Below are 25,435 nucleotides of genomic sequence, written 5' to 3' on the forward strand. Positions count from 1 at the left end.
GGGTCAGCAAATTTTTTTGGAAGTAAGTTGAAATCCTAAGTGTTTCACGGTTTTAATGATATTTAAATGTTATTACTAAATAACATAAAACTACTCTATAAAATTTGGGAAGATAGAGAAAAGTATAGTAAGCACAGCATCATGGCTATAGGCAAAGGCTTTACAATTCTACTGACATAGCTTCAAACCCTAGATCTGCCATGTGCTTCTTACTATCTCCACATGGCCATGGACATGTCTCCTAATCATTGTGATTCCTAGTTTCTCCATCTATGACATGGAGATTATAATCATGCCTTCCAGCACTGTTGTGAGGATCTGATGAAATAATGTAAATAAAACTCCTGGGATATAGTGATTCCTGATGAATGGTATGTACTTACTATCATCTATAATCACTCATCCATAAATTCACAAATTCATTTTAATGAATGCATTCTCTCTAGTAGATTCAGAGTCACTGGGTGAATAATATTTCTGTTACTGCCAGTCATCTTTGAAAGTGTACACTTATGATCGAGTCAGTTTGAGGTGATCTGGCCATTTCCAAATAAAAACGTGCCTATAAAAAGTTCAGGGCTTTCCTAGTGGCTCAGTGGTAAAGAACCTGCCTGCCAATGCAGGAGACGTGGGTTTGATCCCTGGGTCTAGAAGATTCCCTGGAGAAGGTAATGGCAACCCACTCCAGTATTCTTGCCTGAAAAATCCAATGGATAGAGGAGCCTGGTGGGCCACAGTCCATGGGGTTGCAAGAGTCAGACTCACATTAGTGACTAAACAACACACAACAACAAGTTTTAACTAAACCTATGGGCTACGATATTAGTAACAATCTGGAGTGGTGGCAAGAGATTCAGATGAGCAAGTGAAGAGTTGAATTACCAGCAATGTTTTTTATTAGAAGGCTATAGTTCATATTGTGATTTTTATTATATTTGTTAATAACACTATACTTTAGGCTAGGAAGCATGTCCTGGGGCTACTACAGCAGCTGTGCCATTCACCTGAATGAATATCTGGCGAACTAACAGCCAAATCAACACATTTGTTCCCTGCCTCTTGTCATGCTAAAATAAAAGAAAATATGCTCAACATATGAAAATGATACCATTGACTCTTTTCAAGTACCTGGCAATTTCCCAATGGTGATTGTGAGTTGTGATGAAGCATACCATCTCCTTAGAATGCACTGGCAGTAAATGGAAAGTTCTCATTGAAGAATCAGATCACTCACTGTCATCAATGCCCTGCTGTCCTTTTTTGCAAGTTCACACTGGCATTGACACTTCCAGACCTAGGCTAGTAATTCTATTAATATAGTAAGAAGAGAACGGATTAGACTTTTTTCATTGTCCCGTCTTATGGGGAACTAGGTCTGCTTCTGTGCTACAGACTGCTTGCCTGGCTCTGATACCATGGATCTGTGTGCTGCCTAAGACAAAAGTGGTCCTTGGATATGTTGTTTAGTCACTAAGTCATGTTGGATTCTTTGCAACCCCGTAGACTATAGCCTGCCAGGCTCCTGTGTCTATGTGACTTCCCAGACAAGAATACTGGAGTGGGTTGCCATTTCCCTCTCTGGGGATCTTTCTGACCCAGGGATTGAACCTACATCTCTTGATTGCAAGAAGATTCGTTACCACCGAGCCACCTGGGAAGCCCATATCCAGAGTTACCAGCCCTTTATTGTTCCACTTGGTTCTAATTGGTACCTTCCACTGTAGCATTTTGCCTAGATTTTCTCTCAGATACCAAATTCCTCATGTCCTCAAATTACCTACTTATGAATCCATGTCCCAATCAAAATGCTCATGTCTTTAGTATAGATTATTTTAATTGTGAATCAAGAGAAAGTCATATTTTTTAATTAAAAAATTTATACAATTTTAATGGTTACTTTACATTCACAGTTATTATATAATATTGGCTCTGTTCCCTGTGTTGTACAATATACATCCTTGAACCCATCTTACACCCAATAGTTTGTACCTCTCCATGCCTCTCCTCCATACCCCTCCTCACTGGCAACCACTAGTTTGTTCTTTGTATCTGTGAGACTCTTTCCTTTTTGTTATATTTACTAGTTTGTTGTACTTTTTAGATTCCACATGAGTGATATCATACAGTATTTGTCTTTTATTTCACTTAGCATAATGCCCTGTAAGTCCATCCATGTTGGTGTAAAGGGCAAAATACCATTCTTTTTTATGGCTGAGTAATATTCCTCTGTGTGTGTGTGTATGTGTGTGTGTGTGTATGTGTGTGTGTGTGTGTGTGTGTGTGTGTTTACCACATCTTTTATCCATTTATCCATTGATGGACACTTAAGCTCTTTCCATAGGGAAAGGCATACTTTTGCATTCACCCACATACATCAGTGACTGAGAGTTTCTTATTCTCCCACAAAGCTTTGCTGGCTTTATGTAACTTCATCCACCTAGTTTAAGCGTTTGGTATGTGTCACACCTTATTATGGGTCTGGTAAGTCCCAGTTCTTAAGCTTACCCAAGGTCTTGAGAGTGAGGTAGACATATAAACAAGAAATTATTGACACAATGTGGTACTTGCAATGCTAGAGATATAATATGTTACAGAGGAAGGACCTAATTTAATCTTGAGGTGCCAAGGAAAGTGACTTGGGAGACAAGATATGAACGGCATCTGAGAAGTAGGATTTAGCCAAGTGGAGTGAAAGTGAGGGGCATATGAAGCAGAATAGCTAGCTAGCATGAAGCAAAGGAGCTGCGAAACAACATTGTGTGTGATAAAACCTACAAGCAATTCTGAGGTAAAGAAAGTGGCAAAGAAGGAATCACAATCACAAGACAGGGAGACAGAAGCCAGTTCACTGAAAACTTTTTTGTGATTAAAAAAAAAAAAAGAGCTTTGTTTGGAGGCGGTCAGGAGGAGTGAAGCAAAAGAAAAAAAAAATTGATCAGAGAGGGAGATAGCAAAGATGCAGTGAATGATAGAATGTGGTGATGAAGGTGGAAATGTAGGAGAATCCAGAGCACAGATGGAAGGGTTGTCTTTGTAGGAAATCCTCCTTCTTCTGGACTTTGTGCTTCTGAAAACTCTATTTAAAATCTAACTTCTATGTTATATTGTGCTGTCTTGTACTCCATGGATACAAGACATATTCTCCTCCTCCTCTTTTGTTTCCTGCCTTTGTCTTAGTTCCTCCATTGCAGTCCCCAAATTGCACCATTGAACAAGGCTTAGAAAGTTTGTCCAGTGTCAAGTCACTGAAAATGAGTGTCAGAGCTTCACCTGGAAGCCAAGTTTTGGAATTCTAGGTTGCATACCCTTTTTGCTTAACTCAGATGATCATCCAAAGCTTTGTGTGTGAATAAATGGGTTGTGTGGGTGAATAAAGAATAAAGCCCATGATCTCAACTTTTTGTGTACAGTTCTACAGTGAGCTCATCTAATCGGCTAGTTCAGCATCTAGTCATCATAAATAAATGAACCCAGCATGTTCTGTGTGAAATGGGAAACAGAACTCCATTTCATCTCTGGGCTTCTTTGTGAACAATGTATATGCAAACTAACTTTTTATTAGTCATTTATTCTTTATTTTATATTGAGGTATACTTGACTCATTATGCAATACTGTTAGTTTTAGGTGTACAGTACAGTGATAAGTATTTTTTACAAATTATATTCCGTTAAGATATTGAGTATAGTTTCCTGTGCTCTACAATAAGACCCTGTTGCTTGTCTATTTTATGTATCTGCTAATCCCATACTCCTAGTTGTTCCTTCCCTCTTCCCTTTCCATAAGTTTCCCTTAGCCATAAGTTTGTTATGTCTGTGACTCTATTTCTGTTTTGTTTTTGTTTATTTTAAATTAATTTTCAGTTTATATTGGAGTATAGTTGATTTACAATGTTGTATTAGTTTCAGGTGTACCCCAAAGTGATTCAGTGATAAACATACATATATCCATTCTATTTCAGATTCTTTTCCCATCTAAGTTATTACAGAATATTGAGTTCTCTGTGCTATACAGTAGGTCCTTGTTGAATGTCTATTTTATATATAGTAGTGTGTATATGTTAATCCCAAACTCCTAATTTATCCTTCCCTTAATCATGTATCTTTGATTGATTTTGTAGATCACCCAGATGATCTGATTCTTCTCTCTTCCCTTCTCCTTACTTACCTTTGTTCTGTTTCCCTCTTCTTAAATACCATTGAGCCATCTCACAGAGAGCCAAAGTGGAGAGATCTATTGTTAAGCAAGTGACACTGTATACCAAAATTTGGGGAAAGTCTTAGCATTTGAAAGAGCTGCAGTTAAAAAAAAAAAAAAAAACCTCACATCCACTTTTGGTTTATTGAATTTCTCTAGCTTATACTTTTCCTCATTAGGATAATTAAGACATTTCCACATGTATTAGGCCTCTGGCTCTAATAAAATGAATAAAGTACATTAATAGGAGCAGAATATGCTGTTTGATTAAAAGGTCTTGAATTTGGGTTATGTACTACAAACGTTCTATCATTTATTTAGCTGTCTGCCCCTGGAAATACCTCAAATGAGATGGCATTGAAGACAAAATTAGGATCATTAAATTATTCAAACTCCTCCTCAATATATCATGCCCTCTTATTCTTCCTTTCATTCTTGTGCTTATGTAGTCCACAAATTTAATCTATTTGCATGTCAGACTTCTGGGCATGCAGATACGGCATTGAATGTTAACTTTCAGTCACTTCCACTGACTTGAGTAGGATAGCGTGTATCTTGTTGTCTACCTACATTTGACACTGCTTGTCTTTGTGTCTCTGTTGTCCCCTTCTCCTCACGCCTTCAACCTTTCCAAGCATCAGGGTATATTCTAATGACTCAGTTCTTTGCATGAGGTGACCAAGGTATTGGAGTTTCAGCTTCAGCATCAGTCCTTCCAATGAATATTCAGGACTGATTTCCTTTAGGATGGACTGGTTTGATCTCCTTGTAGTCCAAGGGACTCTCGAGCTTCTTCTAGAACACCACAGTTCAAAGGTATCAATTTTTCAGCGCTCAGCTTAAGTACAACTCTCACGTCCATACATGACTACTGGTAAGACATAGCTTTGACTAGATGGACCTTTGTTGGCAAAGTAATGTCTTTGATTTTTAATATGCTATCTAGGTATATAGATTTCTTCCAAGGAGCAAGCAAGAGTCTTTTAATTTCATGGCTGCAGTCACCATCTGCAGTGATTTTGGAGCCCAAGAAAATAAAGTCTGTCACTGTTTCCATTGTTTCCCCATCTCTTTGCCATGAAGTGATGGACTGGATGCCATGATCTTAGCTTTTGAATGTTGAGTTGTAAGCCAGCTTTTTCACTCTGCTCTTTCACCTTCACCAAGAGGCTCTTTAGTTCCTCTTCACTTTCTGCCATAAGGATGGTATCATCTGCATATCTGAGGTTATTGATATTTCTCCCAGCAATCTTGATTCCAGCTTGTGCTTCATCCAGCCCGGCATTTCTCATGATGTACTCTGCATATAATATAAATAAGCAGGGTGACAATATACAGCCTTGACATACTCCTTTCCTGATTTGGAACCAGTCTGTTGTTCCATGTCTGGTTCTAACTGTTGCTCTTGACCTGCATACAGATTTCTCAGGAGGCAGGTCAGGTGGTTTGGTATTCCCATCTCCTGGAGAATTTTCCATAGTTTGTTGTGATCTACACAGTCAAAGGCTTTGGCATACTCAATAGAGCAGAAGTAGATGTTTTTCTGGAACTCTCTTGCTTTTTCGATGATCCAACGGATGTTGGCAACTTGATCTCTGGTTCCTCTGCCTTTTCTAAATCCAACTTGAACATCTGTAAGTTCTCGGTTCACGTACTGTTGAAGCCTGGCTTGGAGAATTTTGAACATTACTTTGCTAGCGTGTGAGATGCAACTGTGTGGTAGTTTGAGCATTTTTGGCATTGCCTTTCTTTGGGATTAGAATGAAAACTGACCTTTTTCAGTCCTGTGGCCACTGCTGAGTTTTCCAAATTTGCTGGCATATTGAGTGCAGCACTTTCACAGCATCATCTTTTAGGATTTGATATAGCTCGACTGGAATTCCATCACCTCTACTAACTTTGTTATTAGTGATGCTTCCTAAGGCCCACTTGACTTCACATTCCAGGATGTCTGGCTCTAGGTGAGTGATCACACCATTGTGGTTATCTTGATCAGGAAGATCTTTTTTGTATAGTTCTTCTGTGTATTGTTGCCACCTCTTCTCAATATCTTCTGCTTCTGTTAGGTCCATACCATTTCTGTCCTTTATTGAGCCCATCTTTGCATGAAATGTTCCCTTGGTATCTCTAATTTTCTTGAAGAGATCTCTAGTCTCTCCTATTCTATTGTTTTCCTCTATTTTTTTTTTTTTGCATCAATCACTGAGTTATACAGTTTTTATTCTCTAATTTTTAATGTGGTTTTTCACACTGATTAATTTGTGTCTACTGAAAAATCCTTGCATCTCTGGGATAAATCCCATGGTATATGATCCTTTTAATGTATTGTTGAATTTGGCTTGTTAGTATTTTGTTAAGGACTTTTGCATCTATGTTTGTTAGTGATATTGGCCTGCAATTTTCTGTTTGTTTTTTTTTGTGTGTGTGTGGTATATTTGTCTTTCTTTGGCATCAGGTGATACTGGCTTCATAGAATGTGTTGGGTAGTGTTCCTTCTTCTGCAATTCTTTGGAATAATTTGAGAGGAATAGATGTTAACTTTTTCCTAAATTTTTGCTAGAAAATACCTTTGAAGCCATTGCCCCTGGAGTTTTATTGGTTGGGAGTTTAATTTTTTTCCTGGTTCAGTCTTGGGAGATTGTACATTTCTAGAAATCTGTCCACTTCTTCTAGGTTGTCCATTTTTATTGGTATGGAGTTGTTTGTAGTAGGCTCTTATGATCCTTTGTATTTCTGTGGTGTTAGTTGTAACTTCTTTTTTATTTCTGATTGCAAAGATTTGGGGCTTCTCTCTTTTTCTTGGTCCAGTCTAGCTAGAAGTTTAGCAATTTTATCTTTTCAAAGAACCAGCTTTTAGTTTCATTGATCTTTTCTAGTCTCTATTTTATTTCTTCTCTCATCTTTATGATTTCTTTTCTTCTTTTAACTTTGAGTTTTGTTTTTTGTTCCTTTAGGTGTAAGGTTAGGTTATTTGTGATTTTTCTTGTTTCCTGGGGCAATCTTGTATCACTATAAACTTCTGTCTTAAAATTGCTTTTGCTGTGTCCCAACGATTTTGGATTGTTGTGTTTTCTTTTTCGTTTTGTTGTTGTAAACGTTTTTTTGATCCATTCAGCAACTCTGTCTTTGGATTAGAGAATTCAACCCATTTCAAGTCACTGAAATAGATGTGTTATCATTGGGATTTTGTTAATTTTTTTCTGGCTGCTTTGTGGTTCTTCTGTTCCTTTCTTCTGTACTTGCTCTCTTCTATTGTGATATAATGGTTTTATGTATTCGTATGTTTAGATTCCTTTATCTTTTGTGTATCTAGGTTTTTGTTTTGTGGTTAGTATTTGGCTTACATATAATTGCTTATATTTATAACTGTATTTTAAGTTGATAAAAACTTAAGTTTGAATGTATTCTAACATTTTATATTTTACTCTCCCTTACACTCTATCCCATTTTGTTTTTGATATTGTATTTTATATCTTTTTATCTTGTATATCCCTTTAACTATCATAGTTATACAAATTTATACTTCTTTTAATATTCATACCAGCATTATAAGTGATTAATCCATTACTGTTACTATGTATATTTGCCTTTACCCGTGAGATGTATACTTTTGTATGTTTTCTTGTTCTTAGGTAGGGCTCTTTCTTTTCAGCTTAAAGAAGTCCCTTTAACACTGTTTGTAAGGTTGGTTTCTTGGTGATGAAATCCTTTAAGCTTTTGTTTATCTAGAAAACTCTTTTCTCTGAATGATCACTTTGCCATGTAGCATATTCTTGATTGGAAGTTATTTTTTTTTTTTCTTTCAGTAGTTTGACTATATCATGCCATTCCCTTCTGGCCTGAAAAGTTTTTGTTGAAAAATACGCTTATAATTTTATGTGGGCTACCTTGTATATAACATGCTGTGTTTCTCTTTTGCTTTTAAGATTCTTTTAACATTTTAGTTATAATGTACCTTGGTGTGAATCAGGTTAGGATCACTGATTGGTTGCTTCTGCACTGGGCCCTGAGGTGGTGAATCTAAGCACAGGAGTCTTTCAAGAGCTGTTTCTGAGTTCACTATAGCCTTGTGGGTCTTATGAACACAAACCCTGTTGGTTTTCAAAGCTAAATATTTTGGGGGCTCATCTTCCAGGTGAAGGTCTTAAGCAATGGAGTGCCTGATGTGGGGTTCAAAGCATTCACTCTTTAGGGAGGAGATCTGGGTTTTGAGATCCTTCCCAATTTTGGGAGGGGTTAATGGCAAGCTTGTGGCTCTGCATCTCTTACCCACTTTTATATGGCATTTTTTCCTGTTTGCCCACTGTTTAGGAGTCATTCAGTTAGTTTAAGGCTCTTTTCAGAGGAAATTTTTCCGTATGTAACTATACTTTTGGTGTATAGTGGGAGGTGATTTCAGGATCTTCCTGTGTCCCTCTCTTGAACTAGAATCCTGTCTTCTTGATGATATATCACTTTACACCCATTAGAACTGGTATCTCACTGTGGTTTTAATTTGCACTTTCCTGATAAGTGATGTTGAGCATCTTTTCATGTACCCGTTAGACATTTTTCCAAAGAAGACATCCAAATGGCCATTTAGGTCTTCTGCCCATTTTTTAATTGGGTTGCTAGTTTGGTGTTTGTTTTTTTATATTGAGCTTTATGAGCTGGTTATATATTTTGGGTATTAACCACTTGTTTGGATATATGGTTTGAAAAAATTCCCCCATTCTTTATGATACCTTTTCATTCTGTTGTTTCTTTTGCTTTGCGGAAGCTTTTAAGCATGATGTAGTTCCATTTGTTGATTTTTGCTTTTGCTGTTTGTTCTTTTGGTGTTGTATCCAAAAAATCACTGCCAAAACAAATGGCAAGGAACTTCTTCAAGGAGTTTTGTTATCACTGACTCTTAGGTTTGAGTCTTTGATCCATTTTGAGCTAATTATTGTGATTGGTGCAAGATAGGGGTCCAATTTCATTGTTTTGCCTATGTTTATCTAGTTGTAAGAGTTTTATAGGACATTCACCTTGATTTTGTATGTATATAGCCACCACATTGGTTTGGTTTAATAAGTATTCTTATTTGAGGATAACAGTATATAAGAGGGACCAGTGGGGTTTATGGAAGAGCAAATCCTTCTCCTTGACACTGCCACTACTTAGCTTTCTTATGTCTAACAAAGGAAGAGAATCCTAAGTCTGGTTTAATTTTCCTTATTTCCTTTATTTTACTTAAACTTTCAGTACAAAATTCCTCTATGCTTATTCTTTCATTTGTCCATTTCCATATGTAGCCCATAGCTCCCCCTCCTATAATTATCCTCATCAGGTATGATTTGAAATTCGGATAAATACTTGAAACAAACTCCTTATGGCTGAGGAAGCGGTTAGCAGAAATTCATATGCACTAGAATTTCACACATGGTAAACTAATTCTGTAGAGATTGTTAGATTCTCACAGTTGCCTTTTTTTTTTCCATTTGTAAAGTAAGTATCAGAAAAAGTTTAAGCAACTTGCCTAGGATCACACAGTGGTGGAACTCAAATTTGTTTCTAAACTCCACGTTTTTTTTTTTTTTTTTTTGGCTACATAATGTGAACACCACACAGTAGGCACATTGTGGGAAAAATGAGGCCTGATTTGACACAGTTCTTTGAGACAAAAAGACCAGTCAGAAGGAAAAAAAAGTGATTGAAATCATGGGTTATTTTTCATTGTCTTTTTATAATGTCTTTTTTGTGTGCCTTGTATGAAGGGGAAGGCCAAGAAAGCCCTTTTGTCTGCTCATTAACTTATTAGCATCAATAGAAAGCTTTTTAATCATGACTGGCCAGTCTGTCTCCTACTTCTCTATTTGTTGTGTTAAAAGCAGCATGATACTGGAAGAAGGGAAAAAGGAGATGCTGAATAAGAGACATTTTCTTATAGAAGTGATAGTGTTTAGTTTTTTTATAGTGATAATAATATCAATTCCTCCATCATCCTACAACAGGGACACATTTATAGACACATTCATAGAGGCCCCACTGTGCCTTATATCATATAATGCCCTTTCCCAAACCAGAGTACTTCAGTAAATGGTTATTGGTTAGACTGACTGAGACAAGGTTGTGATCAAGCACATATTTTGAATTACATGGATTCTTCAGACCCTGTCTCACGTTACTAGCTTGTCATTTTTATATAGATTAACATATCATCAAATATATCTCAAAATCATGCTCAAGGATCTGATTAACTAAAGATAGGTTATCTGCAATTTTATTCTCCAAAAAAGATTTTCAAAATACACCACTAATTTGAATCATTGAACAACGTAACTCTGAACATTTAGTCAGCAGCTCTCCCAAATCACTGTTTTGTTGGATCACCATGTTTAGGAATATATATTTAGCATTTCTGTAGGTGTGGGAAATACATATTTGTCAAAGCTACTATATAAAAATGGTTATATACAATGCCAAATTTTGTCTGATCACCATGTTTAGGAATATATATTTAGCATTTTTATAGGAGTGGGACATACCTATTTGTCAAAGCCACTATATAAAAATGGTTATATACAATGCCAAATTTTCTCAGTGACCTCTAATATTTCTAGTTATCTTTGGGCTAATATATAAAAAATTTACAAAAAGAAATCTAACATTTTATCTAAAGTCTAATTTCATTAAATTTTGAGATTTATATACAGTGAAATTCTCTAAAGTGTTTGAACAAGTTATATACTCACTCCAACTAAATATGAGATAACATGGCAGCAGCTTTCAAAAAAGAATTATAAGTGATAGATGTATAAATGGTAAAAAATTACTCTACATATTTGACTTAAAAATAGGTGACAGGAGAAGATAGCTTCCTACTCCCAAGTTAATATGCAACCCTACAATTGAAATAAAATAATGTTTTGCCCTACAGATATGCCTACTTTGTTCTATAAATAGGCAGTCATGGTACAGCAGTCTGTTCAGGCAAAACAAACACTGCCCTAGCCAGAAACACAGTCCATATTAACATACCTGTCCCAGAGCTTCGAATCAGATCAGTGATTTTAAAGCCAAATAAAGGCCTTAGTTACATATCTCAAGGTAGATTCAATCCTGGATATTTTTAGAACTATTTTTCATCAGAATGAGAATGAGCAGTCTTTTTTTATTTGCTGTGTTATTTGCTGAATTTAATTATATATTAAAATATACAGTATTCTCTCCTATTATGAGTAATCAGGTCATGCAAATGTGCAGGTTTCATCATTACATTTAAATATGTTTCATTGGAGACAAACAGTGATTTTTTTCCCACATATATCTGCCTGGAGGAAAACATTTGATCTTTGACAATTAAGAGCCTCAGGATTTAGTTATTATATCATTAGGTAAGAATACTTTTTACTAACTTATCCCAAGTATAAAGGAAAACTTGAGATCACTTTGACTTATATAATAACCTAGAACTTTTATACTGCATCCACTTAATTAGCTAGTCTCTTGCCCCGCCACACACACAGAGTTAATCTCTAAATAGAGATTGCCTCAGAAAAGAACTCTAAAACCTAAATAGACCTCTCCTCACTCCAACTTTGATCAGATGCTCCTTTGTTACTACATCTTTCTGTAACATCCAAGGCAATATATAATAAGTAATTCTTGTTAAGCATTTATATATGTGCCAGGCTTTTATACTCATTATCTTATTTAATGTAAACATTGCCAAGAGTTTAAATAATAGGCATTGCAAATTGTACCCATAATTCTCCCTTGTGAGCACCACATAAATAGATCAGGCTGTTTGTTCCTAAATTAATTCAGCTTGTGGGTTTTTTTCAGTTATAGTTTGAGATACTGAAACTAGACAAGGAGGTCCATAGTTCTTACCTGACGGATGTGGAAAATGTGTTGCATCAGTTGTTTTATGTCATTGTGCAAATGGAATAATGTCTGGAAGGGAAAAAATACAGTAGGCCTCTATCACTTCTACATAATGTAAAAATATTATTTGCCTCCCAAAGAAATACTGAAGTTAGTTAGTCAGTCAGGAGTTTAAATGGAGAAAAAGTATGAGAAAAGGAATGTAACGTGAAATAAGATAAATGTGAAATAAGCATGAGAAAAGATATTTTGAATATTGTCTGAGGAAGCCAGATCCAAAAAAGAATGCTAAGAACAGCCTGAGTAGAGGTGGATATCTAACAATGGACATGATCACTGAGATGTGGAAGAAGAACATGGGAAGAGAGTAGAATTTAAGATGAATTTCTCAATGTCATGTCCAATTAGTGCTGCTTACTCATGTAGCTGGGCTCTGAAGAATTTTCAATATGATAATGGGACTTTTCCTAGAGAGAGTGTACCATGTAGTAGAAAGATGGGCTTTTGTGTCAGATAGACTGGAGTATGAACCTTCACTCAACTACTTCTAGTAGTGTGACTTTCAGTAAGTCACTTAAATTTTCTTATCCTATTACCTCGTCTGTTGAATAGCTGTTAATATCTCCTTAGGATTGTGTGACTTGCATGCATGCTCAGGTGCTATGTCCTATCCAACTCTTTGCAACCCGATGAACTGTAACCTACCAGGCTTCTCTGTCAATGGGATTTCCCAGGTAAGAATACTGGAGTGGGTTGCCATTTCCTTCTCCAGAAGATCTTCCCAACCCAAGAATCCAACCCAAGTCTCCTGCATTACAGGTGGATTCTTTACCACTAAGTCACCAGGGAAGTCCAGGATTGTGTAAGGACTATATGAAATAGCATGTGTCCAACCTTTAGCCTTAAACCTGGCACACAGTGCGTACCCACAAATAAATACCAGCTGTTCCAAGAATACACAGAAGAACTATACAATAAAGATCTTCATGACCCAGAAAACCATGACGGTGTGATCACTCACCTAGAGCCAGACATACTAGAATGTGAGGTCAAGTGGGCCTTAGGAAGCATCACTAAGAACAAAGCTAGTGGAGGTGATGGAATTCCAATTGAGCTATTTTAAATCCTAAAAGATGATGCTGTGAAAGTGCTGCACTCAATATGCCAGCAAATTTGGAAAACTCAGCAGTGGCCACAGGACTGGAAAAGGTCAGTTTTCATTCCAATCCCAAAGAAAGGCAATGCCAAATAATGCTCAAACTACCACACAGTTGCACTCATCTCACACGCTAGCAAAGTAATACTCAAAATTCTCCAAGTCAGGCTTCAACAGTATGTGAACTGAGAACTTCCAGATGTTCAAGTTGGATTTAGAAAAGGCAGAGGAACCAGAGATCAAGTTGCCAACATCCGTTGGATCATTGAAAAAGCAAGAGAGTTCCAGAAAAACATCTACTTCTGCTCTATTGAGTATGCCAAAGCCTTTGACTGTGTGGGTCACAACAAATTGTGGAAAATTCTTCAAGAGATAGGAATACCAGACCACCTGACCTGCCTCCTGAGAAATCTGTATGCAGGTCAAGAGCAACAGTTAGAACCAGACATGGAACAACAGACTGGTTACAAATCAGGAAAGGAGTATGTCAAGGCTGTATATTGTCACCCTGCTTATTTAAATTATATGCAGAGTACATCATGTGAAATGCCAGGCTGGATGAAGCACAAGGTGGAATCAAGATTTCTGGGGGAAATATCAATAATCTCAGATATGCAGAGGACACAATCCTTGTGGCAGAAAGCAAAGAACAATTAAAGAGCCTCTTGGTGAAAGTGAAAGAGGAGAGTCAAAAAGTCGGCTTAAAACTCAACATTCAAGAAACTAAGATCATTGTATCTGATCCCATCACTTCATGAAAAATAGATGGGGAAACAGTGAAAACAGTGACAGACTTTATTTTCTTGGGCTCCAAAATCACTGCAGATGGTAAGTGCAGCCGTGAAATAAAAAGACACTTGCTCCTTGCAAGAAAAGCTATGACCAACCTAGACAGTATATTAAAAAGTAGAGACATTACTTTGCCAACAAAGTCCCATCTAGTCAAAGCTATGGTTTTTCCAGTTAGTCATATATGGATATGACAGTTGGACCATAAAGAAAGCTGAGCACTGAAGAATTGATGCTTTTGAACTATGGTGTTGGAGAAGACTCTTGAGAATCTCTTGGACTATCAGGAGATCCAACCAGTCCATCCTAAAGGAAATCAGTCCTGAATACTCATTGGAAGGACTGATGCTGAAGCTGAAACTCCAATACTTTGGCTACCTGATGCGAAAAACTGACTCACTAGAAAAGACTCTGATGCTGGGAATGATTGAAGGCTAGAGAAGAAGAGGACGACAGAGGATAAGATGGTTGGATTGCATCACCAACTTGATGCACATGAGTTTGAGTAAGCTCCGGGAGTTGGTGATGGACAAGGAAGCCTGGCTTTGCTGCAGTCCATGGGCTCGCAAAGTGTCGGAGACGACTGAGTGACTGAACTGAACAGAATGGTTCCTTCTGAGTTTATAAAGTGGTTGTCCATTGTGGCACACTATTTCTAGAAATGAAAGATTATGAGACAGGAATACTTAGCAAAAGTACTGAAATAAAGAGCTAGGAAACCTGGATTCTAATACTGGCTTTCCTATTAGCTTATTATTCAACTTTGGGCAAGTAGTTGACTCTCAAAGTTTTCTTATGTTGTCATATAAACAGTAGGATCACTTCATTTCTAATAGGCCCTCAAAATCTCACATTCTGTGATTCCTGAAAAAAAAAAGGTGGGGGGGAATTCTAAGAGATGAACTATTGATTAGGCATTTCATTTGTAACAGCAAAATATGAGCTCTAACCAAACCATGTAACAAAATACTTTAACTGAATTATAAAAGAGTAATTTTTAAGAGGTAAAAACTGTTGCAACCCATAAATACTCAAAATTAAGACTGTACTTCATACAAATAGTTAATTTTCTTCCAAAGTATAGACCTCTTAGCCTAGTTAGAAATAAACATTCATTATTGTGACTGTTCTTATATAAATTCATTTTGGGTTCACTTTTCATTGCAGGATCTCTGCACAATTTTTAAATATCATGAAAGCATAAACATGATTACAGCTTTCTCATTTTACAGGTGAATAAACTATGATGCAGAAAAATTAAATAAATTACCCAGTGCCCACCCATGAGGGACAAACCTGGAATAGAGCCTAATTATTCTGATGCCAAAAATACCATTTTCCCCGCTGCATCCCCCACCATCATTACTCACTTCCATATTCCCAGAGGACCCATTTGCTTTTGATAAGCTCAGACATGTCATTTTCTCTCTCAGTGCTGCTTCAGTCTTTGAAAGGGAGAGGATATCTCTAGTTGCAATTTGGCCCAAATAACACCATCTCAAGTGAGAAGATCACTTACACCCACCTAACATGAGCGCTACTTGCCTTTCTAGTCCATGGCACTTTGTGAAGAAAATTGATCTTTTACAACCACTTAGTAGCATCTCTCCAAGTCCTATAGCAGTATTCTGCCAAATGGCATCCAGCTCATCTGGATGTGTTGAGTTTCCAGATCATAAACTCCTAAAGGGCAGAGTCTATGATTATTTGGCTAACTTTATATCGCTTGCAACTGTGGATGCTTAATAAATACTATTTCACAGTAATGATGATGATGACAAGTTAATGCTCCTCAAAGTGTCAACCAACCAGTCAATTCAGTGAAAGTCAAACTGGTCATTTGACATCATTAAAAAAGAAAAATCCCGTTACTTGATTGAATTCTTCAAATTATAGCCAGTTGCTTCTAGGCTTGTAGAGACATAATGTTAAAGTTTCTTCAATATTGAGAAGAATGGTACTGCACGTTCATTAGTAGTAGTCACTTTTATCTCCTCAAATTAATAAACTATCATATAGTGGCCTGGAATTTCAGGAATTTACTATAGCCCTTCCAAGCCATTAATTTGTCAGAATATTCTTGGCAGATAAATGCCCTGGCTAAACTTGATTAATATTGACTTAATACAATTAAAATTGAGTACCCCAAGACGAGGCTTCCATGTAGCATTTTTTGATTTAAATAAAGTGGAAAAATAAAACCATTAACGCCAATGAGCAATGGATAGTGCCAGCAATGAAATACTGAGGATCATCAGAATTATCTTGATAATTGCTATAGTGTACTCCTTTACTCACATATTACTATATACACAATTTGGAAAAAAAAAAAAAGCTAAAAGACTTACCACCTCACTTCATGACTTATTCTAGATCTTATATGTTTTCACTACAGAAAAGAAATGGTAATTATGTGATATGATAGAGGTATTAGCTAATGCTACAATACTGATTTTATGATATAACTGTATCAAATCGATACATTGTATACCTTAAACTCATACAGTGTTATCTATCAAATTGTATGTCAATAAAGCTGAAAATGTAAAGATACAGTAGTTAGGGAAGACATGTAGTGTTTATGGATGTATAGACACATTGTCAGTGGAAAAAAAGATTCTATATAGAGACTCACTCATATATAGCAGGAGTCCCTAGCTTCCAGAATCTAATGCCTGATGATCTGAGGTGGAGCTGATGCAATAATGGGGACTGCTGATAGTCAATTGATTTTTGACAAATTTTCCAAGGTAATTTCTTGTGAAAACATGATGTTTTGAGAAAATGGTGCTAGAAATATTAGATAGACAATACAAAAAGAAAAAGAAAAAATGAACTTCAATCTCAACCACACCATATATAAAAATGAACAGAAATGTATCACAAACCAAATAGAGAAATGAACATTATACAGCATTTAGAAGAAAAGAGATCTTGTTAACAACCTTGGATTTAACTAAGATAATCTTACAGGGGACAAAAAAGTAATAAAAAATACACTGCCTTCTTAAGATATACTTTTGGTGAAACATAATTTACTATCTTAACAAGGCAGTGATACAAATATGAAAACAGCTTAGACTTGGAGAAAATATTTATAAAGCAAATATCTAACCAAAAACTTTTATCTAAAATATCTAAAAAAAACTTTTACAACTTAATTGTTAGAATAGAAACCACTGAACTAAAAATTGGCAAAATATTTGAAAATGTAACAAAAGAAACTCAGCATTTAAACACGTTAAATTAGGCTCATGATCAATAGCCGTGAGATGTCTATTAAAACCGTAATAAGATACTGCTACATACTCACTAGAAATGCTAAAATTAAAAACACTGAAAACACCAAGCACTGGTAAGGAGGTAGAAATCATATATACTCCTGGTGATAATGCAAAATTACAGAATGACTTTGAAAACAGTTGGCAGTTTATTATAATGTTAAAACTAAACCTGCCATACAAATCAGCCTTTGCATTTGTAGGTATTTATCCAACAAACAGAAATCGAAGCATATGTCCATACAAAGACTTGTACATAAATGTTCATAGCAGCTCTATTTGTAATCTCAAACTGGAAACAAACCAAATGTCGTATTGATATAAGTGAATGAATGAACAAATTTTAGTGTATCCATATAAGAGAATGCTACTCAGCAATAAAAATAAATTATTAATACAGGCAACAACATAGATGAATCTTAAAATAATTACACTAATGAAAAAAGGCCAGAAAATAGAGTATATACTGTAGAATCCAATGTACATATATAAAAACCATGATAAAATGCAAATTAATCTACAGCAGCAGGAAGCAGATTAGTAGTTGCTTGGGGAACAGTGGTTGGGTTGGCTAGGAAAAAGATTATAAATGGACACCAGGAACTTTTAGGGGTAAAGGATATCTTCACTATTTTGATTGTGGTGGTAATATACATATAGAAAACAAATTTTACATTTTATTTGGGGGATGTTTGTGTGTGTGTGTGTGTGTGTACACTCATCTGACTGTATGTGGTAACTAACAGGAAGGATTATATATTTAGAAGCCAGTTGGGTTTAGGAACAATCTTGATTACAACATATAACAATTGGTTAGAGAAAGATGTATAAAGATGTATTTGCAAAGTAGAAGAGAAGGAATGGGCAGAGAAGCAGAAAAATAAAATGAGTATTATAGAACCTAAGGGGAAAGACTATTTCAGGAAGGATTGAGTTGCTTGTCAGTAGTAGACATTGCTCCTAAGAGGTCAAATAAAATGAGAATAGTAAAGTTTATTTAAATTAGAGACACTGGTAACCTCAGCCAGATCTATTTTTATAGAGGAATGGGGCAGAAAGCTAAATTATCACAGTGGGTTGGTTGCAGATAAAGAAATGGGGACAGTGGATAATAGTCACTTTTAAAGATTTCTGGCTGGTAAAAATACAAAACAGAGATATAGGTGGAAGTAGCCCAAGGGAGAAGAGGAGTTATGGGAGGCTTTTTAAAAAATCACAGGCACAGGAATTCCCTGGCAGTTCAGTAGTTAGGACTCTGTTGTTTCACTGCTGGATTTAATACCTGGTCAGGGAACTAAGATTCTGCAAGCTGCACAGGGTGGCCAAAACCAAAAAACAAAACAAAACAAAACAAAACGGAGGGCAAATGGCTTCCCAGGTGGCACTAGTGGTAAAGAACCAGCCTGCCAATGCAGGAGACATAGGAGACCCAGGTTTGATCCCCGGGTCAGGAAGATCCCCTGGAGGAGGGCATGGCAACCCACTCCAGTATTCTTGCCTGGAGAATCCCAGGGACACAGGAGCCTGGCAGGCTACAGTCCATAGGGTCGCAAAGAGTCAGATATGACTGAAGCGACTTAGCACACACAGCACGCACTACAATATTTATAACAGTCTTGTGCTTGAGATGGCTCTTGAGATCACCTATTTTGAGGTAAACTCTATCAAAACCAAAGAAATAAAAACTCAAAACTCATCACTTAACTATTTTGTACTATTATCTATACATGAGATTGTTTTTATTGATTGTGTCTGTGTGTTGGGAATATTATCTGTAATGTTTACTACTACTACACATGTCTAATCTATAATCAGTAACTTCACATGGGTCACTTGAACTTGGCCATGGAATTCCAAAATATTTATACCACAGAAATTGGTAAATACTAGGAATAATGGCTCGATTTGCTAAAGTTTGTTTTTGTTATTGATTATCTAGCAAATACATGATAGAGAATATCTTAAAGCTGATTAAACTTTAAAATTATGTCTAAGACCATGACTCTGAACAGTACAAAACAGTAGAAAAACAGTACAAAAATTGAGGAACTACTATTCCAGTATTCAACAGATTCAGCTGAAAATTCACTCACATCACTGAAGAACATGCTATATTTTGACACTTCATTTTTTCACTTTCATCTTATTTGCTTATAGAAACAATATCAGTCAAGATTCATGCCACAACTACATTCATTTGTTAATTACAACCACAGGTTGGCTATGAATACACAAGTTCATCAAAAGCAATGAAAGCATTCAGTGAGAATCAATTGATTATATGGAATTTATAATAAAGAGTATAGGATATTTTATTATTTGTAAATTGTGTGCTACACATACTTTCTGTTAGTAAAATATATGCTCATGCACATATATTCATGCATTTTTCTAGATAGCCAGTTATTAAACATTTATTATCACATTTATATCAATGAGCTATAATAAAATAGATCAGCAAAATTTTTTAAAAATCCACAGTTTGTTAAATTACTATTCTTTGAAAATGGAAATGACCTTAAATCATGGACAAGACAATATGGGCTTGGGGAAGAGTCAGAATATAGATATAAAATATATATGCGAGAGATGTCCAATTTAGTAAAGTACATGGCTGGGGTAAAGTTCAGAGGACATTGAGTTTACCAGCTTGGATCAATAACCTAGACTCACACCAGACCATGATTAAAACTCAAGCAGTTCATTTCATTTGTCATTCAATTAAGGCTCTGTAATAAAAGTAATAAATACTTAATGTGGACCAGCCACTGTGCTAAATATTTTAAGAACCCCTATGCGATAGGTATTATTACTACTGCCATGATATGAGCAGAGGAAAGCAATGCTTACAGAGATTTATTAACTTGCACAAATTTACAGAGCTATTTAGTAGAGGAGCTAGCATTTGAGCAAAGTTCTGCATGACACTAATTGTAAAGTTTCTGGTGCTCCTAACCACTGTATACGCCTGCCTCTCTCTTTTTTCCCCCTTTATTAAGGTATAATTAACAAATAAAAGCTGAATATACTTAAAGTGTATGGGCTGATATTTTTAATATAGATATACTTTGTGAAATTATCACATAACATTGTTGTATACTAGATCTCTAGATCTTACCTTGTATAATTGAAACTTTGTACTCCTTAACCCGAATCTCCCCACTTGTGACTTCACCCAAACCCAGGTAATCAGCATTCTATTCTGTTTCTATGAGTTTGACTTTTTTAGATTCCACATTTCAGTGAGATTGTGCATATCTCATATATGCCTCATATTTTATTTATCCATCAATGGACACTTAGGATGTTTCCATATCCTGGCTACTGTGACTAATGCTGCAATGAACATGGTAATAAGCAGAGCACAGACCTCTCTTTGTCATCTTGGTTTCATTTCCTTTGAATATGTACCTAAAAGTAGAATTGTTGGATCATTCTATAGTTCTATTTTTAATTTTTTGAGGAATCTCCATTGTTTTCCATAATGACTACACAATCTACATCCCCACCAATAAGAGTATAAAGGTACTCTTTTTTTCATATCCTTGCCAACACTTGTTATCTTTTGACCTTTGATAAAAGATATTGTAACAGATGTGACGTGATATCGTGCCGTGGTTTTGATTTGCATTTCCCTGAAAGTCAGTGATGCTGAGCACCTTTTTGTATACCTGTTGGGTCATTTGTAAGTCTTCTTTGGAGAAATGTATATGCAGGTCATTTGCTCATTTTTTTCATATTGTGTTATTTCAGTTTTTCCTACTGAGTTGTTTAAGTTCCTTATATACTTGGGATATTAATTCCTTATCTGATACATGGCATACAAATTATTTTCTCCTATTCTGTGGATTGTATTTTCACTCTGTTGATTTTTGTTTCCTTTGCTGAGCAAAAGTCTTTAGTTAGGTACAATCCCATTTTATGTTTGTAAAAGCATGTTGACAAGTATTACATGTTATGCTTGCATTTTTACAATTATAGTATAAACATAAAACACAAAACCTTCAGTGTTAAACACTGATATCCCATGGTTGCCTTGGATTTAGATAGAAGTAGTTTATATTTTCATAGAAGGAAACTTTCAAAGTTTTGTCAGTGGTTATAGCATGTACTATTATTCTTCATCAAAATGTTCATGAATTCTAAAAGGCTAGTATTAAAATTGGTTATTATTTTTTTCTTGAATATTCTAAAATAGGCCAGTTTTGATTAGCTTTCAGATTCTCAGAGCATGAAATATACATGGAATACTCAAGAATATATTTTAACACATTTAGGATAAGTTTGTTTATAATTACAAAAGAAATACCTCCAACTTTCAGATATTGAAAGAAAATACCCTATGAAAACATGAAAGGCATTTTGGGCCAAGTTACTTCTTAGTGAAAATAAATATATCATCTTGATCAATGTTTAAACCAACATCTTAAAAACATTAAAAAGTTTTACAATTGTTAAACTATTCCAGCTCCTAAGAAATAAGACATTTTCAAATGAGGCGATTAGAAAATGTTTTAATCTCAAATTCCCTTTAAATGCTGGACATATGATTTAATACCTAAGACGACTCTGGATAAATTATTTGATAATATTTATAGGGTGATACTTCTCCTGGTAGACATGTTTCACACCACTGTTTTTAATTAATGCTGGGAAAACACTTGATAATTTTAAATATGATTAATGATAAACTGTTAATCCATTAATCAGCCTATTTAGAAATTTAGATGACATAAGGTTCAATAAAGGCAACAATCTGATAATTGCCCAATGTGCAATTCTGCCCATTAGTAACACTAAGCCACAAACTTGATATTCCACTCAGTTGCATTACATATTTCCACGTATGTGATTTGACCTATCATACAATAGGTACACAATGTCAAGGTTTTTCCTCCTTTATAATTATTTAAGAGCAGATCAGTGGTTTAGGAGGTTAGTAAAATACAGAGAACATAGTGGAAAAGTACAAAATAGCACTTAAAACCAATGCCCATACTCATGATCATAAACAAAGAATGTTAAGTTTTGTGTAATTTGCCTTTCTTTAGAACATAAAGCCATTAATTTGAATCTGAGGTATATACACAATACACAAACGACCTTATGCAAAATAATTTTTGTAAGTTATATTTTAAAATATTAGAAACTAAATATCTGTGTTGATTTGTCTTTTGACTAAATGTAACAAGAAGAGACTAACATTCAACTAGGGAGGGCAATACTGATAATAAAGCTCTTAAAGTGAAGAATGTCTTCCTCTCTTTCTACCTAACAGGCTACACAGTGTCTTAAAAGAACCTGTGACGAGAAAAATGTCAAGTGCAGCTTTAAGACTTTGTGTCAAAAGGAGCTAATGAGAAAGCAGATTGGAAGGTAAGACTTCATGTGTGTTTTGAAATAAGTGGTCTTAAACTTTTTCTGTAAGAAGACAATTTAGTTCATATTTATCTATCTATCTATCTAAACCACTAATTTTTACAGCTTTCAGGTAAAATCCAACACTTGGTTTATACAGAGTCTATGAGAAGAGATCAGTAGAGGTCATTTAATCTTAAATTGTGAAATCATTCAAATCCTTAACATAGTCTCTACCCAGTAAGAGCACAGCATACCTGGATATGTCACTGGTGATCTCTAATAAAAGTTCCCCAAACTGGAAGATTTTTGCTATAGTGATGCATTATTCAACATCTTGTTTACTAGTAAGTCAGCAATCCAGCCTTCCTTAAGACCTTATGGGCTAACATTTTATAGAGAGTTCTCTAATTATAGAAACCCTTGGTCTGTACTGTCCACAATAGAGACATCACTTTGCTGACAAAGCAAAGACAAAAGCAGAGACATCACTTTTGCTAACAAAGGTCCATATAGTCAAAGCTATAGTTTTTCTAGTAGTCGTATAGATGTGAGAGTTGGACCATAAAGGAGGCTGAGTGCCAAAGAATTGATGCTTTTGAATTGTGGTGCTGGAGAAGACTCTTGAGAGTCCCTTGGACAGCAAGGAGATCAAACCAGTCAATCCTAAAGGAAATGAACCCTAAATATTCATTGGAAGGACTGATGCTGAAGCTCCAATATTTTAGCCATCTGATGCAAAATGCTGACTCATTGGAAAAGACCTTATGCTGGAAAAGATTGAAGGCAAAATGAGAAGAGAGTGGCAGAGGAGGAAATGATTGGATGGCATCACCCATTCAATGGACATGAATTTGAGAAAACTCTTGGAGCTAGTGAAGGACAGAGAAGCCTGGCATGCTGCAGTTCCTGGGGTCACAAAGAGTTGGACACAACTTAGTGACGGAACAACTGTCCACAACTATTACAAACTCTGTTAGTATAGAAAGTGTTCCAAGAAGAAGGGCGAGATTCTTGGCCACTAGTATTCTACATTAGGAAGCATGTATCACTACCTCTTCTACATTACTTCATTCACAGAAAATTGGTAAAGAATGGCACTTTTCCTTTCATTATCCACCCCAACAATGACAACAGTGTGCTCCTGGGGACTGAATAGTCTCCATATCCTGGTGAAGAAGGATTCCCCTCCTTGGGCAGCTGACCACCTTTTCAGCCACTGGGTAACCTAGACACTCCCAGCTCAGGCCGAAGTGGAGGAGGAAGATGTGCTAGAGCCTGTACTTTTGCTTCTGCTACTGAACTGACTGCTGGCCAAGCTTCCTAGGATCCAGAAGGAAGCTGAAACTGAAGCAACACTGCCTCTGGCACACTCTTCTGGCTTATAGACATGGTTTCCATGTTCTCTGTCATGAGCGTCATGGATCACTGTCCTCCTCTAGCTCAGGTGCCTTGTCTTGAAATTCAATAATTCTTTTTTCTGATTGATAGAGTCGCTGTTGAAGTTCTCCATTGAATTTTTCATTCATTATTTCTATTGTATTCTTCAGCACCACAATTTCTGCTTGGTTCTTTTTCCTGGTTTCTATCTCATTGTTGGAATTCTTGTCTTTCTCTGTGTTGTTTTCTTGCTATTGTTATCTGTAATATGTCTTCTCCTGTAGCTCATTAACAATTTGTCAATCTTTATAAAAATTTACTATGCATGTATCATTTGATTCCGAAGTAATCTGTTATACAAAAATCTCAAAAGCAGGAAAAACAGAGTTTTCAGTAGCATTGTTTTAGTAGGGAAAAGTTGGCAACAGATTGGTTAAATTAGTCATAGTTCAATTATGCTATACAGCTATTATATAGAATACCGCATAGCTAGTAAAGTGGGTTGTAGTATTATATCTATAGATACTGCCATGAAAAAGCTACTGAAGATACATTATTAAGCAAATAATTTACAACACAAAATGCAGGTTTTCATGGCAGGTGGCCACATAAACAACATATGAGACTCAATGGGTTAGTTTGCTAGTCAGATGATTAGATATAGCATCACACTGTGATATATGCATCACATTGTGGATGCGTAGAACCAACCTGAAAATATATACATGTGCTAATATGAGGAGTTGTGAAAAAAGAGTGGACTGAAAAATGGGACTACACTTATTTTTTCCTTTGTTGCCTATGCTGCTGCTGCTGCGTCGCTTCAGTTGTGTCCTACTCTGTGCAACCCCATGGACTGCAGCCTACCAGGCTCCTCCATCCATGGGATTTGCCAGGCAAGAGTACTGGAGAGGGGTGCTGTTGCCTTCTCCATTGTTGCCTATATAATATATTAAAACAAAAGTGGGTATATATTTATTTTTTAGAAAGTAGCTTCCACATTGTATTTTTGTTACTGCCAGAATCAATGGCTGCAGAGTCAGTAATTAATAATTTTAGTGTGTTTGGTACATAGTCAGATAGGGATGAGTCCTTGGGTTTACTCTTTGTCAGTAGAGCCAGATTAAGACACAATGTCAGGTTAGTTAAACACATATATGAGGGTCTAGAATGTTCTTGATAATCCCAGCTGCCAGTGACAAGAGCTTTGTTTGAACACTGAAGTAGAAATATATTAGATATAGTGTCTTATAAGGCCATTAAATCTTCCTATTTCCGTAATGGAATGGCATGTGGAAAGGTGAGGAAAAATCATAGATAGATTCTTAAACTCACAGAAATGCATAGTAGTGTTCAAACTCTGTCAGCTTTCAACTTTACTACTGTTAATGTGCAAAACTGAGAGCAACTATAAATGTGTCTGAC

General features: G+C 35.9%; 1 protein-coding gene across 28 annotated transcripts in view; it reads left to right on the top strand.

The window, feature by feature from the left end:
- The window catches only part of LOC147341587 (uncharacterized), a 468,058-nt gene that overhangs the window by 340,630 nt on the left and 101,993 nt on the right, over positions 1-25,435 (top strand). For 25 of the 28 annotated variants that reach the window (XR_015159155.1, XR_015159154.1, XR_015159152.1 and 22 more), the window contains one exon: positions 22,551-22,648. Coding sequence is in view for 9 of the 28 variants with exons in the window: in XM_086388284.1 (XP_086244410.1) it covers positions 22,551-22,648 (98 nt within the window). In the remaining 19 variants the exon portion in view is untranslated. Of the gene's footprint in view, positions 1-22,550; positions 22,649-22,756; positions 23,708-23,767; positions 24,291-25,435 lie in introns of those variants that run through there. The other 3 variants (XM_086388290.1, XM_086388292.1, XR_015159149.1) reach the window with 3 other exon arrangements.

The sequence above is a fragment of the Bos grunniens genome, chromosome X, assembly GCF_055505025.1.
Source record: "Bos grunniens cultivar Pamir isolate PY7600 chromosome X, Bosgru_T2T1.0, whole genome shotgun sequence".
In the NCBI taxonomy this organism is placed as follows: domain Eukaryota; kingdom Metazoa; phylum Chordata; class Mammalia; order Artiodactyla; family Bovidae; genus Bos; species Bos grunniens.